At 34.7% G+C, this 19,177-nt stretch overlaps 3 protein-coding genes across 4 annotated transcripts; 1 reads left to right on the top strand and 2 right to left on the bottom strand.

Moving 5' to 3' along the window:
• The first annotated feature begins 456 nt into the window (after positions 1-456).
• Positions 457-9,436, top strand: LOC11405494 (ubiquitin carboxyl-terminal hydrolase 17). 2 transcript variants are annotated; one of them, XM_003613026.4, is made up of 12 exons: positions 457-1,050; positions 1,801-1,940; positions 2,027-2,778; positions 2,896-2,984; positions 3,445-3,530; positions 3,620-3,782; positions 3,897-4,011; positions 4,142-4,299; positions 7,200-7,284; positions 7,397-7,609; positions 8,338-8,399; positions 8,519-9,436. In XM_003613026.4, exons 1-12 carry the CDS (start codon positions 737-739, stop codon positions 9,171-9,173), a joined length of 2,832 nt encoding a protein of 943 aa, XP_003613074.2. In that variant the 5' UTR covers positions 457-736; the 3' UTR covers positions 9,174-9,436. The 2 variants fall into 2 exon arrangements, with proteins under 2 accessions (XP_003613074.2, XP_024640068.1); XM_024784300.2 differs by having other exon boundaries at positions 912-1,050; positions 1,742-1,940.
• Positions 9,437-9,508: 72 nt separating this feature from the next.
• On the bottom strand, positions 9,509-10,781 carry LOC25494599 (transcription factor bHLH131). The gene is made up of 3 exons (XM_024784301.2): positions 10,677-10,781; positions 10,372-10,602; positions 9,509-10,167 (listed from the first exon to the last, which is right to left on the bottom strand). Exons 1-3 carry the CDS (start codon positions 10,692-10,694, stop codon positions 9,772-9,774), a joined length of 645 nt encoding a protein of 214 aa, XP_024640069.1. The 5' UTR covers positions 10,695-10,781; the 3' UTR covers positions 9,509-9,771.
• Positions 10,782-12,593: 1,812 nt separating this feature from the next.
• LOC11407362 (uncharacterized) lies at positions 12,594-13,937 on the bottom strand. The gene has a single exon (XM_003613025.4). It carries the CDS (start codon positions 13,858-13,860, stop codon positions 12,928-12,930), a length of 933 nt encoding a protein of 310 aa, XP_003613073.2. The 5' UTR covers positions 13,861-13,937; the 3' UTR covers positions 12,594-12,927.
• Positions 13,938-19,177: the final 5,240 nt, after the last annotated feature.

The following is a 19,177-nucleotide window of genomic DNA, read 5'->3' as shown; positions in this document are numbered from 1 at the left end:
CCAACCATCTCAAAAATCTTCAAACCATTAATATCATGATGATGATGAAGTGTTGAACTTCAACAACAACAACACTACAAGTACTAGTAGTTGCAAGAAAAAAGCCCAAAAAGTAGGTAAATATTTAATTCCACTAACGTTTCAATTAAACAATAAACATAACATTATCAAACCATTAAATTAAATTAAAGAGATTAAATGTTATTGTTAGAAAGATGTAATAAAACTCAAGAATAGATAAGATGTCGCGAGTCTCTTTTAACTTAACTAAGATCTCAAATTCGAATTTAATATTTGACATGCAACAACTTTAAAATTTACTTATCGTTCATTTAAATCGTACAAAGCTCGAAAATTAGTCTTATAATTGCGCGTCGAGATATTGTTAACAACAATAAAAAATATTTGTTTTTTGACAATAAAGAATGATGTAAGAAGAGAAAGACAGTAGAAACGACAAAAGATCGCTGTGTCGCACCATTTTCACAATTCGTCAACACAACAAAAGAAAAAAAAACATTCAAAGACAGCACAAAAAAAAAAAAAAACACATAATCCAAGCTTCAGTTTCTAGTGACGGTTTCTGTTGTGTTACTTTGTTCATCATCTTCTCACCGACGCAACTATCTTTCCCATTTTGCCCTTATAGGATAACCCTTTTGCTCTATGCGTGGAAAAGTTGTGATTTTTCCGTGGATCCTGTGTTGGGGACCAGGATAAGAAGAAGATTTCAACAATGGTGGTGTTTGAGATTTTAGGGTTTCAAGGTTTGGTTTATTTGCTGTTAGTTTTGGGTTTTGTGGTGATTCGTTATGTTTGGAGAAATGCTGAAGAGAAGAGAGAAGAGGTTATGAGGTTGGTACAAGATACTACTGCTTCTATGACTCATATGGAAGCTTATTCTGATTCAGATGAAATTTCATTTTCACCTTCAAATTCAGCTTCTTTTGAATCATCCAATTCAGTTTCATTTTCTCATGGGTATCAATGTGCTGTTTGTTATTCTCCTACCACCATGCGTTGTGCTCGCTGCAAAGCTGTTAGATACTGGTTTGTTTCTTGATTCTAATTTTGAAGTTTTTGAATTGAAAATAGCTTCTTTTTTATGTTATGCATGTGGTTTGTTTGAAATTGATTAATGGGTGTGGTACCATTAGGTTAGGAACATAGAAATTTTGAAGCTTTTTAAGGGGAGATAATGGAAAATTAGGGTATTCTGGATTAAGGGTTTTGGAGGTCTAACTCTATATTTTGGTATATATTTGAGAATTTTAAAGAATTGAATGAATAACATGAATGAATGATGATCATATAGCATTTTATGACACTTAGGTTATTATCAGAAACATATTCTTAGTGTTTTGTGTATGTGTTTGTTGTTGAAATTTGAGTAATGCTATGTATCCCGAGAGATATTTTCACAAAGTGGTCTCAGAATGCATATATATATATAGCCAAAGAAATTTGCTGCTGGCCGGGAAACACGGGGCAAGAAAGTTGCCGCTGGCGGGAAAACACGGGGCAAGTGGGGTTAGTTTATGAGAGATAGTATTTAGTAATTGTCTCGTGATATTGTCGTGGGGCTTTCTCTCGTGACAAGTAGCAATTTCCTTGAAATTTATCTCTTGAATTTTAATTTTAATTTTTTATTGTAGTGTGTAGTTTTACAAGTGATTTGACATTGTTGCATCCCTGAATATCTTTAGTTTTTTTTTTGTGCCTATGTGTCTTCTCTCTTCAGTTACATATCTCCAGACATCTCTAGTTGTTATTCATTTACACAAGCATGCTTTCTTGTAGTTCGGGTAAGTGTCAAATTAGTCACTGGAGACAAGGTCACAAGGATGAATGTTGTCCTTCAATTACCACCACCAGGGAGGTCAACAACGAGAATGTTACATCTAGGGCATCAGCATCAGGAACAGAATTTGATCTTCATGGTAATTTCTTTGATTAGAAATATTATTATGCCGTTTCAAGAGTCATATCATCATATATGGTATTAACTTTGTTAGGTTTTTTGCAGAAAGCAAAGGAAATCATGTTAGTGTTGGATCTTACAACGATTCACATTCCAACATTAATCCTTCTGTTGCTGCAAGAGAATCATTGGATGATAACCGTCACGAGACTCATGACTCATTTACGAAACCTGTCAGTGATAATACTGCTAATGACACATCTGTAGCTTCCACCGACAACGACGGAACCGTGTTGCACTCCTCATTTCCTTTGGAATCTAAAAATCCTGTCAATATTGAAGTTAAGAATTCTAGTTCAAGTAAAAGAAGCAAGAAAAAGTCTAGCAACACTACCGATGAGACTGGATTTGAATCAAAAGTTCCAAAAGCTAAATCCGACACATATCATGATGAGGCATCAAAGTGGGGTGGCCATCAACACAAAAGAAGAGTTTCATTTGTTGAAAAACCAATAACAGATACTTCTAAGTGCAGGACTGTGCCTTCCTTGAGTAATTCAAATACCGATGTTCTAGCTGACAATGTGGAAGAATCGCATTTGTCCAGGTACAAAGAAGCACGGAGATCATCATGTAGTTCTCGTGATCGAATATCTTCAACTACTAAGGAGGATTTGATTTCACATTCCAAGTCTACGAAAACTGACAATTATCATGCCTTGCCTTCAAAAGTCAGCGTTGTTCCAAATCTTCAACAAAATGTTCGTAATGGTTTGAAAACATCAATGCAGAAAGTTGTCCAGCAGTTTAGAAGCTCAAAAGAGTCAAGATCCAATCTAACATCTGTTGAAAATGAGGTTGTGAATATATTGGACTTATTTATTTAGAAATTGACTATTATTATTATTATTATTATCATTATTATTACTATTATTACTTTTGTCGTTCTGATTTAAAATTTGTTGTTTTGGCAGTTGGGCTTTCCTTATGAACTTTTCGTGGAACTTTATTGTTATGACAAGGTGAAACTATTTCCCTTTGGCCTTACAAACTGTGGGAACAGGTACTTTAGAGTTCTTTTTGCTTTACATTGATTGCTAGTTTTATGTGATGTAACTGCTCTGGTAAGAGGGATGAGATATCAAAGGGGATAGAGAGGACTGAGGAATCTGATACTTTTTTGTTGTTGTGAAGATTTATGTTCCTTTATTTTTTTCTTTCTATGAGTACTCTATTGTGTTGTATAGTCCTACACTTATTATAAAGATTAACACACAATACTTGTGATGAAAGAAATACTTGTGAATCAAGTAGGCCTTCATGTTATTTTTGTCGGAACGTTTAGGAAACATTCTAGTTGTTGGCTGGCTGAATTTTCTTATTTGTATTCAATGCTCATTTCGATTTTGTGTTTTTTGTGTAGTTCAATAGAGATGCATCAAGTGCTTTTCGCATAGAAATGATTTTTGTTTCTTTGATTCTTAATTACATACCCTCTTGCTAATGAAATGCCTCTACTGCAGCTGTTACGCTAATGCAGCACTCCAATGCTTGGCGTATACTCAGCCTCTAACATCGTATCTTTTGCAAGGGTTCCATTCGAAACGATGCAAGTACCTCTTAATAACATCTTCATGATTTAACTTTTTCAACTATTAGGACCTTTAATTAATTGAATCTTCACAATGTTCTCAATAGGTCAGAAGAAGGGATGGTGTTTTATGTGCGAGTTTGAATATCTAATTCAGAAGGCAAAAGAAGGGACGTCTCCACTTTCTCCAATTGGGATATTATCTAAGATACACAAGATTGGAAGTCATCTTGGACATGGGAGAGAGGAAGATGCACATGAATTTTTGAGGTGAGCGAAATAATTCTGATGCTCATTCTTTGTCAATGCTATTGGTTCCTTAGCTGCCACTTCAAAACAAAATCTTTTATGCATTGGCTTTATGAGAAATTGGTCCATCAACAGGGGTGCAGTTGAGACTATGCAATATATTTGCCTCAAGGAAGCCGGTGTATCAAGTCCTTTGACAGAAGAAACAACTCTCATTGGATACACTTTTGGAGGATATCTACGATCTAAGGTAGTTTTCAATCTAATAATCTATTTTATGGTGCTTTCAGCTTTATGTTTTCAAATTTTATTGAGCAGGAAAGGGATGGAAAAGAATACCTTTCATAAATGTTGAAGTTTCTTTTTGCTGCAAAATGTAGATAAAGTGCTTAAGGTGCCTGGGGAAATCTGAGAGGTATGAGAGAATGATGGATCTTACTGTTGAGATTGATGGAGATATTGAAACTTTGGAGGAGGCTCTTGGACAATTTACAGCGCCTGAAATATTAGATAAAGATAATAAGTATAATTGTGGCAGGTTTGTCACTTTTCCTTCCATGTCACATCTATTCAAGTCTTTCCTATTATTTTTTATCATGTTACTGGGCTTTTCTATAATATGCGGTAAATAAATTTATTTCCTTTTCGCAAATGGTAGTATATGGAAATTATAAGTAGATTTTAAACTATTATTCAAGACAAAGTAGGATTTGAAGTACATTTATTACAGAGAAAAATTGGGATCTAGGTTATCATCAGCGCCACGATCGCTCCGTTGCGCCGCAGGACAGTGGCTGGCCGCCACGGTGAGACCAGCTGCGCCGCACATTAAGAGTGCGAGTGCTATACCAGGCTTCTCAGAGGGAACGGCACTGTGCAGTTTGCGCCCATATCAGCGCACCACCCTGGAAGAGGGGGTGAAAAAGTCGATGAAAGAAACGATTTCTCACCATTTATGGCCAAATCTGAGTTTTTTGGCAACAAATATCTTTGTTTCGTGGTCAGATCTGCTCGTTCTGTGCGGCTTGTTCTGTTGTGTGCGTTTTCTTCATCTTTGTTGCCGCTCGTTGTCTGTAGCTGTTGCTGCCTCATGATTTTAAGCTAGGTTGAGGGAGTAAAAGACAACTTTTGGGCCCTTAAGGCCCACTGCAGAAAAAATAGGGAGCTTCTTTCCCCCCCACCCCCATTATTCTTCAAACCCGCTTCCTTCCGGATTTACCCATCTGGACAGGGAAAAAACTGTTTTTAAAAAAATCATCGTGGTAAAAGTAGCTCTCGGAAAAATTACTTAAAAAGGCACTATCAATTAAACTGGGCTTTAGATCACTCAGTCTTCAGAATAAAGTAGTAGTAGTAATAATAATCCAATAATAATATAAATCTCATAAATAATAATCAAATAAAAGTAACATAATCTGATCTCATTAAATTAACGTTTAGTTTGTGTATATATACAACAATAATTTCCAAGCCTTATCCCACTAAGCGTGTGTATATACATACAATATTAATTATAATTAGTTCAAATAACGGCTATCAAGTTATCCTGCTATCCCAATCTTGGATCGGCTGGTTTAGATGTAAATATTCTGTCTTTGCCCTTTGGACCAATGTTGTCAATCACGGATAGTGGAAAATAGTGGGTTGTTAAAATTCCGCTACACAACAGTGCTATATCATCACTACAGCGGCCATTTGTCAATATTTTGTACTAAATAGTATATCGTGGAATAAAATCGGCGTGTCCAAATTCCGCTACACTAGTGGTATAGCGCCTCTAGCTATTTAACAACACTGCTTTAGACTTAATACATGACACGAGTCATGGCTTTTTGGCTTTGATTGATGCACTTAACCAACTCCACCTAATAGGAAAATGCTTGGTTGTTGTTTTGTATTCAATTTCTGTTTTGCAGTTAAACTTGAGCTTGAAAAATCACCAAATACTTGATGGGTAAAATGGTCAATGCGGATTAATCAGTTAAATTCTTAAATTGAATGAGCAATTACTTATTTAGTCTCTCATGCTTGAATAATTAGTTAAATTACAGTTCTAAGATACAAGTCATTATTCATCCGTTGCATACATAGTGATAAACTACTCAAATGGGTGTTAGGCTTTAAAAATTAAGAGAAGAAGGGTCATAACCCTCTTGGAAGGTTAAATCTTAAAGCTTTATTGGGAGGGGCTAAACTGACCAAAACCTTAAAAAATTGACCACAACATCTATTAGAAGTTCGTGAATGTTTTTCAGATGTGAATTCATGGACTAGTACCTACTTCCAGGCTTTGATAGAATTCTGTCAAATTGATTTAAATAGTCATCTTTTAATGGTTTCCGGATTCTCTTTGAAGTCATGCCACTGCAATGAGACAAATGAGAAGTTTGAACAATATTTTGTGAAATTTGAGGAAATAATGCTGTGGAATCTTGTGAATAGCTGAACTGTTCTGTTTGATGAATATATTATTTTATTGGTCTTCATGACTTCAAAGAGAATCCGGAAGACCATTAAAAGATGACTATTTAAATCTGTTTGACAGGATTCTATCAAAGCCCAGAAGTAGGTACTAGTCCACGAATTCACATCTGAAAAACATTCACGAACTTCTAATACGTTTGTGGTCAATTTTTGAAGGTTTTGGTCAGTCCAGCCCCTCCCAATAAAGCTTTAAGATTTAACCTTCCAAGAGGTTTATGACCCTTCTTCTCTTAATTTTTAAAGCCTAACACCCATTTGAGTAGTACTTTTGTATGCAACGGATGAATTTGATGAATATATTTCCCTTATTTTATTAGGACATCTGTTGACTTCATTGATTGCTGTTGGTTCATCTAATTCAAGATATTTATCTGCTGGTTCATCAACAATAGATGTATTCATATGATCATATTTCCGTCTTTTAGTATTGTACTAGATATTTAGAGCTGTAGCTACTAAGCACAATGCCAATTCTGTCCCATGGGTTTTATGACCTTAAGTTGACTTTGTATATTCTGATTTATGAACATTGAGGTGTAGTGTCACAAATGTTTAGAGGGGCACAAATGGTTCTATATTACTCCCTGTGGTCCTATTTATATGAAGCAAAAGACTAAATCACAAAAACTAAGGAAGCACATTCAAAGATGCCAACTTCTTTCCCAAAAATACCGATAACGCTCATTTAATAAGACCCACTTGCATAGGGAAGATGGACTTCTATAAAATTCACAATAAAGTAAGGGTGCAAAAGGAATTTCAATAATTAATACACTTAAAATATGTTCTATGTTTATGTTCAGGACAAAGAAAACCTAATTTGTCTTTTATAAATAGGACTAGAGGGAGTATTAATGAGCTTGTGATTTAAACTCCTAGATTTTTTTTGTCCAATTTTCATATGGGACACGTTGTATTTACGAAATCATTTTATTTTTTCCTCTTGCTATGTAGATGTAAATCGTACGAGAAAGCCAAGAAGAAGTTAACGGTACTGGAGGCACCAAATATTCTTACAATCGTATTAAAACGATTTCAGGTGCATGGTCAATATTAATTTTGATGTTTTTCTTATGTACATTGTTTATTGATTTGTAATTTTGCTTTTATATTAGGTTTTCTCATACATGTTCTGTTGTTTATTTTGACAGTCTGGTAACTTTGAGAAGTTGAATAAGTCAGTTCAGTTCCCAGAAGTCCTGGATATGACTCCATACATGAGTGGAAGAAAGGATAAATCTCCATTTTACAGTCTTTATGCAGTGGTTGTCCATTTGGATATCATGAATGCTTCATTTTCAGGCCATTATGTTTGTTATGTGAAGAACATTCAAGGAGAATGGTTCAGGACTGATGACAGCAGGGTGAGAACTTTTAAACATATATTTTTTGTGTCTGAAGGTCTCTTTTCCCTCCTCCCCCCTAAAATGAGATTATACAAGTGATGATGTTGTTCAACTTGTTCAATTTTTGGTTTTCATACATGCATGTCTTCTTATCCTCAGCCTATAACCTAAACTTAGTTCATTAAGAATCAATTTGGGGAGGGTCCTGTTTTGTTCTTAGAAGCTTGTGTAAATTGTAATTCAGAAGTGGTTTGAATAGAAAATTGGTCCTGAGTCCTCGTTTTAAGTTTGTCCAAAGAGGAAGGAGAACATTTGATGAAACTTGAGAAAAAAAATTACTTTATCAGTGCCTTCTACAATTCTACTTATAAACAGGCAAAAGTTTAAAATTTAAGTATATCTAGTATATGTTACAAGGTTGTAAGGGTTTGATCAATTCCTAGAAATTTGTTTACCCTTCAAAAGTAGTTTGTAGTTTTGTACTTTCTAGGCTTAAGAAGCTATGGCATTATAGAGATGCTTTGAAAGCTACTTGTGCCTCTTGTTTTTCAAATTTAAAGGAATATCAAAGCCTTCTAAAGAAATTGCAATCCATTATTCTAAGTTTATTTATTGCAACTTGTGTCGTTGATTTTTAAGACACCTTTTGAAAAGGACTGGCAAATGACAACATTGAAAATACATACTTCATTTATGAGATGAATTTCTGTATGTAAATTGAGGATGGCATTTGTGCTTCTCTTCAGGTAGAACCTGTCGAATTGTCAAGAGTCTTATCAGAAAGCGCATACATGCTTCTTTATGCAAGGTAATAATGCTGCAGAGGTTGATGCATACTTTTCTATTCGATATGACTTCTAATTTATTTTATAGTGTCTCGGCATAAATAGTAACATTTTTTATGCTCATTTGAAAATTTCATTCCAGGCACTCTCCGAAACCCCTGGGTTCTGTAAGTAGCAATGCAACCTTTTCAACTGGAAAGTTCAAGAGGAGAAGCTTGGAAGCCATTCCTGCTGTTTCTAAGACGCGGTCGAATTCCATGGCTACAAATGCTGATTCTCCCTCCGTACAGCAGAAGCAGGGACAGCACTCTCACCGGAATGCCGTTGATGATTCCTTTAGCAATGAATCTGTCCCAGAAGAATGGAGATTCAACTATCGGGGAAGAAATACTATGGTGGATTCTGCTAGCGAAAGCTCAGTTTTCAGCTCTTCTGATGCAAGCTCTTGCAGTACTGCAAGTACTAAGGACTCGGCTAGTACTGCTGACTTTTCAGATTACATTTTTGGTGAAGCAGGGTCCAATTGGCATGGCCAGTATGGAATTTCTTCCAACTCGGCTGCATCTTCTTCCTATGATAACTTGCATACAGATTTTTCAGTGGACAATGATGCTGATAGGAGGCTCCAGCAAAACTCGGAAGATAAAGCAATTTTGTATGCTAACAAAAACAAAAATCATAGTGGTAGATGGGGAATTGACCTTAAAAAATTTGTCACTGCTAAGCACCATGACAAAAGTTCTGCTGTACATGTGAGAAGAACAAGTAGAGATGCATCAGCTCAAACATTTTATTGAGTTTGAGTTGAGATAGAATCAAACATCTGGAATATTTTTGGTACAGTGAAAATCAATATTTCACTAATATAAGTAGAATGAGAGAATTCTTGTTTTGATGTTCAGTATTAGCTCAAGAATTCTTGTGTACAAGTAAGGATGAATAACAAATTGAGATGCAGTAGCTCAAACGTTTTGTTGAGTTTGAGTTGAGACATCAATCACCTCTAATAATTTTTGGTACAGTGTATATCATTAAGTGCTTCTCTACCTGTTTATGTTCATCCTCTATTCAAGATTAAATTTACTAATTTATAAAGTAAAACTGGAATTTGCTTACTGCTTAACATCTTGTCTTACAAACACAAATTACATGTTAATCTGTCATGTAATTTCACACTTCATTTCAATAGTTGAATATGATATTCACCAAGTAAAAGCTGATGTTTCTTGTAAAAGTAAACATGAGTAATAAATCCCCTAAAGTCATTATTATGTATTCCTCAAACCTAGGAAAAAAAACATGTAATTAGCTTTACATGCTATAGTTCTTAAGTCAGTACTCTACCACACCATAAGAAGTCATTAGCAAGATAATCCTATCCTACTTCAGGAACACCTATTGAATATACTGCCTCATCTTAAAGCTTGGCTTATGCATAACAACTTTCAAAGTACTCTTGAGCATTCCCAAACTTTCATTTTCAACACCTTGCACCCATAGCACACTTCTGGTTCTTCCACCTACTGTCACCATCTCAACCTTAACAACTTTGGCTTTCATTGACAATAGTGCTCTTGATATAGATGACATCAATCCTGGCCTATCCTCACAACTTAATGTAGCTTTCACTAGACCCTCATCATCATTACACTTTTCCAAATTCAATTTGTCTGCCCCACTAGGAAACTTGATCTCCTTTGAGGTACCATGGCTATCTTCTAGTTTTGATGCTTTTTTCTTCAAATCCTTCACTTGCTTGATAGTCTCCACTAATATTGATGCTTTGTCCTTCTGTTAATCAATAACAAATTCTAAATATAGCAAGCTTGTTTAGGAAAATCACAAGGACCAAAATTAAAAACCATGATTTAGACTGCACCGTGATTGCAATTGCAGCCACATCAACATATTTAACTGTTCTTCCTTACAATAATAGTGACAGCGAAAACGATAACTTATATACAGTTGGTTTAATTTTTCATGAATGACACTAACTTTGATCAAGTTGGGGAGGATACTGCGGAGGGTGTCATATTGACCATTGATTCGCATTCTACGTCTCTTTTCTGCTTCGCTATGTTTCTTAGCTGCCAGTAATTTGTTCTCTGCCTTTGATCTTTGCTTCGAGAAACTGCTTTTGAATGTTTGCGAGATGAATGAACTTGAAAAGTTGCTTCTTAGCATTTGAGCTTCTCCGTTATAGTAATTTCGAACATGCTGCATGCCCTGTGTTCTAACTATTTTAGTAAAACACAATGAAAGGAAACAAGTTTAAACAAAGAAACTTTCAATAATCTTACCTGTCGAAGTAAAACCATTTTGCTTCCTTAAGAAACCTTTGTGCTAAAAGAGGCAAGTGAAATGCAATTACAGCAAAAGCAAGGAAGATAGGAGATGTTTGGCCATTATTTAGTCACTGTATAAAACAGAATAAGCAAATCAAGGACTTTATGATAGGATTTTGAAATTAATGTTGGGATCATGCCTATGTTAAATGTTCATAATGATATTATTATATTCTGATATACTTTTTTTTATAAGAGAGTTTTGTAATCTTATTGATTTGCAAAAATATATTTTGGATTTGCAATTATATCTTTAATTTTATCTTCGTTAAATCATTAAGGAAATCGAATATATATTAGTATCTTCTTATAAAGTAGCCAAATAGTTGCACTAAAACAAATATCGCTCTTCTTTCTTGTTTCTTCCCAAACCTTAGTATTCTTTTGCTAAGAGTTTAGAACTAGTAATTCCTCAATTGAGCTCAAGTGTTAATGAATTGTTAGGGAGATTACTAGATGGAATAGTTCTTGGTAAGACTTTACTTATCTCTCGTCAAACTCTAGATTATTAGGACTTGTTTCCCCTTAGAACTAGAGTTACACAAAAAAAAAAAAAAAAAAACTATATAACAGGAATTGACTAATTTGTTTATAACCTATTTTTAGCCAGTTCTGTTTTTTATTTAAAAAAGGATTAATAGTGTTTTTCACCTCTATAAAATTTTCGGTTTGATTTGCACCCTCGTAAAATTTTTATTTTCCGGAAAACATCCCTAATAGGCCATTTTCAGAATTTTTTTTCAAGAAATTTTGGTTTTTGAATGGCCTATTAAGGGTGTTTTCCGGAAAATAAAATTTTTATGAGGGTGCAAATCAAACCGAAAATTTTATAGGGGCGAAAACTGGAAATGACATATATTACAATGATGAAAAACATTATTAACCCTTTTAAAAAAAAATTAAAAGATAAAAAGCTAATTTGATGAATAACAAAGTTTGTGATCAATAAGAGAAGTGAAGAAAAAAGTCCAAACATCCTCTTTAGTCTTAACTATATAAGGGACCTACCTAAAAGCAAAGAGTTAATCTAAACTATTTTCCCATTCATCCCTTTAACAAAAGCTTTGTAACCTTCTCTAGTCATCTTCCATGGCAGCCGCTAATTCATTTCACTGAAACTTACTTTCCATTCACTGAATCATTCACACAAATTTTGGTGTCCACATTACACTAACTTACCACTTTCTTTTTTTGTTATTATATTAAAAACTTCACCAAAATTTAGTAACTTTTATCTTCTAATATCTAAGATTTTGTGATGCCCAACATTTAGTTTATGCAGATTGGTGTTTTTTGTTGATGCAATATAATGAATTGTGATTGTTTGTTTGTGTAATGTAGAAGTTGGAATATAAATTTCAGCTGGGTAGATACCTAGATGGAGCATGAGAAGGAGAAAAAACAAGAACAAGCAACATAAGAATATGGCTATTGAGGATAGAGAAACAGCCCATAGGGATCAGAATTTGGTAAATAATGGTAAGGATGAGCATGCTAGTCTTTCATAGGCTGTGGTAAACTCAAATGGGGCTGAAAAAACTTCCAACTTTGAATTTGCAAATACATGAAAGAATTGTAGGATGCTGCCACTTTGGAAGATGCACAAAGAAGTTACAAAGCTTTTCAGAAGGGGAAAGATGAACAAAAAATATGATGAACACAACCCTTCAATTTCACTACGACGCATCAAATACGTGACTCAATAGGTGCAGTACCATAGAGCTAATGCATTGTAACGAAAACATTTGACGAAAATGATCAAACTGATTGTTGCCTTACAATTCCAAAGATGTTCGTGCATATTTGTAAATTTTAGGGACTAAAATGAACGAACATTGAAGATTTCCTCAAAGAAAATCTCCAGAAAAACTATCACAACATAAAAACCAATCCTCTTATCATGAACATATAACCTACAACAATTGAATCACACACAATCTAAAAAGGAGACTAAATTTTTTCTTTTCAATTTCAGACAGATCAAGAAAAAGTGGCATTACAAAAATGGTGAGATATAAACAATGCAATGCCTCCCACTAAGATGCACATAATCAATTCAAAAACTATACTATCAACCTCCATCACAGTCATTTTTTTCCTCCCAAAATCTATCTATGCAAAACATTTTCTAACAACAACACTACACACTTCTTGCCTATATCATTAACCAAAGAACAACAAAAACTTTCATTCAACATTTCTATCATCATCCATTAAACCTCACCCCAACAAAGACATCATCAGCACCTTCAGTAAACTCCAATTCACAATCCTTTCCATCCAAACCCAAATCATTACCAAAATCAAATCTTGTTATTCTGTTCACAACACTCTTCCTTGCCACAGTCTTAACCCTCATCTTTCGTTTATCGTTTCCTTGCGCTGTTTCCACTGTTTGATTCACCTTCTCAAAACCTTCATTTCTCACACCAGCATCACCCACATTCCCCCATTCTTTCTCCCAATCACCATCATCATCAGAAACATAAACAAATTCAGCTTCATTTTCACCCATTAAGCTCTCATCACCGTTTTTCACTTCGTAAAACTTCAACGGCACTCTTGCCTTACACTTATAATACTGCCTCTTCTCCTCCCCTTCTACGACGGTTGCACCAACTTTCACCGGTGACTTCACCGCCACACCGTGAAAAGTTTTCATACAAGTTTGACACATCAAAGAACAATCTTCGTATTTTTTCTCATACTGATACAAATTCCAACAATAAGGACACGCAGTCCAAAACGCCGCAGTGGTGGCGGCGGTTACACCACCACCACGGTCATAAACAGTGCGTTTTCCGGGGTCGGAGAGAACGTGCCAGGCTTCACGAACACGAGCTAGGGCTTCATCTTGAAAAGGGAATTTCTCGGAGCTAGTGGGATCTAAGAGGATTGCGAATTTGGCGTAATGCTGGCGAGCTAGGTCACGGTTGACGGATTCGGAGCGGGGGAGACGGAGGACGGAGTAGTGGTCGGCGGCGGAGAGAACGTCTGCGATTGTGAGGATTCGGCCGACTGAATCGGAGAGTGGTAAGCGGCGGGCGAAGTCGCTGGCGGTGGTGAAGTTGCGGGCGGAAAGGAGAGAGATGCATGTTCCGATCGGGTTTTCGGATCCGGATCCTTTGAAAGGATCCATTTTGGGTTTTTGGTTTGGTGTGAGTTGTGATGTGTGTGTGAGTGAGGGAGAAGTAGAGGGTTAAAGAGAATAAAGGGAAATGAAATGTATAGATAGAGATAGAGAGAGTGAAGAAGGGTGGTTTGGTCATTTTAGTGATTAGGTGGTTTGAATTGTATTCATGTGTTTTTTGATTTGATTCTTTTTCGGTTTTTTACCTTAGTTAATGAATCTATGCATGGTCAACGGCAATAATTTGATTGGAAATTCTTATGTTTAGAAGAAGTTAATCTGGCATGGTTAAGTAAGTCTTTTTGACCATTATACTTAATTAAGGAAAGATTGACTAATTTGGTGGCTTTCTTTGTTCAATTTTAATCGGAAAAAAGAAGTTGAAGCTTTTATTTGTTTAGTTATTGTTGAAAAAAAAAAACTTATTCAACATAGACAAAATTCATGCATGTTAAAAAAAAAACCAAAGTCGATCATAAATTTGAAAACAAAGGATAAAAATGAAAAAAAGGAAAAAATGTGCATCCCATTGCCATTTTGGATTGGATGAGTCACTAAGCTCAAATGTCCATCGCTGCCCAAAATAAGGTCATATGGCTTAGTTCGTTAGTCTATTCAAACTCAAATCACGCTATTTATTTGAAGATGTTCATATGAAATAGACTTTTAAATAGACTATAGCATGCCACATCGACTTTCAAGAGGTTAGACTCAAGTCTATGACAGACCGCAAGTCAGACTTAAGCCTTAATTTTTTTGATAGGTCATGCTTAGGCCTTACAAAGCCGTTAGCATGTTTCCACCCCTAATGACAATATGTCGAACATGATATGTTTGTGAAATAAGATTTCAAAAACTTATTTAAGTGTTTTAGTAAAAAGTACCTCGTAATCTCACATTGAGATAACATCTTAACAAATGATAATAACCTCATGGAGGAGGGAACTTAGATTGAAGTTGGCGCCCTTTAAGGGACATCTTTAAAGTGTTCGGATTGTGTGATCTCGTGGAGTTACCTATTCACCGTCAATGAATAATAATAATTTTTGTGATAAGGTTGAAGATTTGTGACAATTATTTGTTGAAGTTGATTTATAAAATGTCGGTTTTCATTCATATCATCGTTTTTGGAAACGTTTTTGAAAGAAAAAGATTTACTTTGATTTTAAATTGAAGATGATCGTAAATATTTTAGTGCGTTTTAAAAAGAACAAAAAAAAAAATGCATGTTCATTGTTAAAATTTAGGTGCTACAGAAAGCTTGGTGGGCTTCTCATGAGGAACAGACTGATGCCAAAGCTTGGTGGACGCTCCCCTTTCATTATATAACATCATCGCAGGTCTTCCAACTCTCTCAATGCTATATGCCAACTTTATCAACCATGTACCTAACATTGAAATGCACACTCGATAACGGTAAGATGAGAATGTTGAAAGGAGACCAGGGACTAGAGGGACATTGCTACTTACTTTGTATAGTTTGAAGAAGGGAAAACTTCTACTTCCGATAAGCTCATGCAACGTGAACTTTACCCAACATGTGGTGAATTTACATTCCTTGAGGAGTAGGAAGAAGGACCTCATCGGAAAGCATCATTTGCCAACATGAGCTACTAAAAACAAGGCATCTCCTCATAATCAGTAGCTCAAAGTGATGACATCAAAATCTCTAATATAAAATTCGAATTTCTTCTCATATCATATTGAACTACTATCTTTCTCTCCACTTGTTTTGTTGTTTGCACGATCCTATTTACGAAATGAGTGGCACTTAATGAATGGCCTTTAAGACTCGGAGGAGAAAAATGTTTTTATTCGAGAATTAAGAGGGGAGCTTCTATGGTGTAGTAAAAAAAATGACTTTTTTAAAAAAGTCATTTTATTTAACCAATTGCATAGTTGTTTATGCCATGTCAGCTAGTGTCTTTGTGATGGACCCCTGTAACACTAAATTTTACTTTATTATAAATCAGTCCTCATACAAAATATTAATTGATTTATTAACTTATTTTATTTAAAATTTCTAAAAAAATAAAATCATTTTTTATTCTTAATCTTTTCAATTTGTTCAACCTTTCTGCACATTCTGCATATTATTCATTTTTCTTCATCTTCTTCCCAAAATGGAAGACATGACCATCACTAACAAAAATCATTCTTAACCCAATTCAAAAATCGAAATCGAAATTGAAATCCATTCAAAATCTTGAGTTCCTCATCTCAAAATCGAAATCCATTTGAAATCCAATTCTTCCATTCAAAATCGAAATCATGTTCTTCCATGCGGTTTTAAATCGAAATGCAATTCCGCGTTGAACCGGTATGTATCATTCACTCCTCCCTTGTTCTATCATTACCAAAAGCACTTACCCATCATCACCACTACAACGAAATTTCGATTCCCTTTCAAATTCTCGCGCGTTACACTTCCCAAGGTTCTATCTATGGCAACATCATCTCATTCCAATCAACATAAGTTTACCAATCGACTTGCCTAAGAACAAAGCCCTTATCTTCTTCAACACGCTCATAATCCTGTATCTAATCCTTCCCCAATTTCATTTATTTTTTTCAATCTCACTTAGTTTTTTCATTGATTAATAATTTATTTGTTTATATTTAATTCAAGGTTGATTGGTATCCATGGGGTGAAGAAGCTTTCGCCGAAGCTCGCCGCAGAGCTGGAGGAAGAAATCTGGAATTTTGAGCGATGGTGAAGATGCATAAAATTGATCGTATCGAATTTTTTTTTTTTTGTTTTCGCACCGGGTTCCGACCCATTAAAGGTGGGCGACTAATCCGGCTCGTGCGGGTTGTATCTAATTTGGATGCATATGTTTTAATTATAAAAAGTAAAAATGCATAATGTTTAAGAATAAAATAATAAACAAAAATGTTTAATTTTGATTTAATCAAGGACACAATTGCAATAAGTAAAAATATAATGGTACACCATATGAGCAAATGTACAATGCGCAGTAAAATTTGATGTGACATGCATTAAATACACAAATAAATTATGATTGGTCAATTTAATCACTTCACCAGAAAAATCATTTTAACGACTTCACCATAAAATTTCCCTTAAGTCTAATGATTTTATTTTAGGATCACATAGTTGAACTATGATACAATTGTGGAGAGAGAATAACAGTTTTTAATTTAATCCATTTATGGAAAAATATGTTTATTGTTGTTCGAACGTATCGACTACATGTGATGTGTGAGATGACCAATTCATCAACATGTTGAGAAATAATCATTAGCTGAGGCCTGAGAGAGTATTAAATTTGGTGATATGCTTCAGAAACCCCTTACTTAAAATACGGTACTAACCAAAAAGTCATTCTTAGGTATTCAACAAACACATGGAGAATATACTTGAGATAAACTAAAAATAACAATTAATAATAAACATAGAAGTTAGCAAAGAAGATGAGAATCCAGAACAGCACCAATGAAACTTTTTACTCATTTATACAAATTCCACTACATTTTTCCTCTCTATAACCAATGGTGCCTTTTATTTTTACAAGACCAGAAAGTAGACATAACTACTTCCATCGAAAAAAATACTAAACATAGCGAATGAATGACTCATTAAAATGTATATTCGTATGATTAAAATATTTGTATCTAAAACTCATTTATCTTTTATATACAAATGCATTGATATACACTTTATCAAAGGAGATGAGATGATTTGTTTTTGCAAAAAATACCATATATAAATTTGCTCATGTTTATCAACACATTTGCTTTTCGAAAATTTGGAGAACATTATTTGCTTATATCTTCTATTCTCGGCAAAATAATTTATCTTTTACTTTGGAATTCATCTCAATATAACTTTATTTTACAGACAATTTACACTTATCTACAATGATTTAGTTGCAGTCATAATCTCAACAAACTTCTGTTTCCACAAACCATTCTTATTCACCATCTTTTGAACAATATGACTTGTTCTAGTGTCATTAATCAAATGACCATATGTAATCAAACCGTTTTGTTCTCTATCGTCACCATATTCTTATAAAATAAGTTATAAAAAACTGTTGTTGTTTCATCAAAATTTATCAATGGATTTTCAAACTGCTATTAAATTGAGAAAAGAAAATGAGATTTAGTTTTTTTTTGTTTTTTTTTGAAGGAATGAGATTTAGCTAAATATACCTCAAAGAATTTCAATTAATTGATAAAATTGAATAGACATTCCTTAACTAACAAACTAAAAATAAATCTAACTAAACTGAATAAAAAAACTAAATAAATACTCCTCCAATTATATGAAGAATAAACTTTATTCAATAATGCGGTGTCCCAGTTCTTACATACATGCTGGAATTTATAGAGTAATTAATTAACTGTACTAAAAATGAAAAGAGCTAAATGTGCAATGGACACGTCACTAAGCAAAGTGGCTTGGTAGCCAAGGTAGTATCCTTCTAGAACCTTCTTCTTCTTCTTAAACCATTTCTCACTTTTCACTACATAAACCCTAAAATAAAGCATAGCATTAAAGAAATCCCTAAAAAATCTCACACTGTCAAGTCAAATTTCTTCAACACAATGGCATTTTCCCGCTTCCTCTCTTCCTCCTTCAAGGCCGCCGTGCCTACATTCATTCGCCGCCGCCCCATCGTCACTGCCACTGTGTCTTACTTTGGCATCTCCTACGCCGCTCGTCCACTGATTCGTTACTTCAACACCACTGAGCAGAACGCCAATGCTGATGATCCTCTTCGCCCTTTCCGTGCGACAGATGTTTTCTATCCAGGAAGAATGTTGAGTCGGTTCATGTTTTCGATGATCGATCGTCACGTCAACGTGAGAGAGACAGAGGAGTCTATTGTTCTCCGTTACTGTGGGCTCAGTGATGTCAAGAAGGAAGATGTGAAGGTGTTTGTTGATCGCAACATTCTCAAGATTGAGGATACTTTTCCGGGTCGCAATCGATTCAGTGGAACACTCGACTTGGCTAAGAAGAACTGTGACGGTCTTCACACAACAGCCAAGTTCGAGAACAATGTTCTTGAAATCGTGATTCCCAAGAAGAACAAGGATGAAGATGAAGTTGATCTCACCGTTCTTCATGTCATTGTTGACTGAATGAATGATTGATCTAGGACTCTAGGTTTTAGGGTTTTGGAGGAACAATTAGTATTTTAGTTGCTATTTTAAATGCTTAATTAGTATGATGAATGTATTAGAGATCTAAAAAGGGATTTAGTTGGTTAATTAGTAAGATGTACAAACAAATCCTTTGTGTCAGTGCCCTGTTTGTACCAATTGGTATCAATCAATATTATAAATATATGATTAT

The sequence above is a fragment of the Medicago truncatula genome, chromosome 5, assembly GCF_003473485.1.
Source record: "Medicago truncatula cultivar Jemalong A17 chromosome 5, MtrunA17r5.0-ANR, whole genome shotgun sequence".
Classification (NCBI taxonomy): domain Eukaryota; kingdom Viridiplantae; phylum Streptophyta; class Magnoliopsida; order Fabales; family Fabaceae; genus Medicago; species Medicago truncatula.
This window is presented reverse-complemented; position numbering and strand designations above follow the sequence as displayed.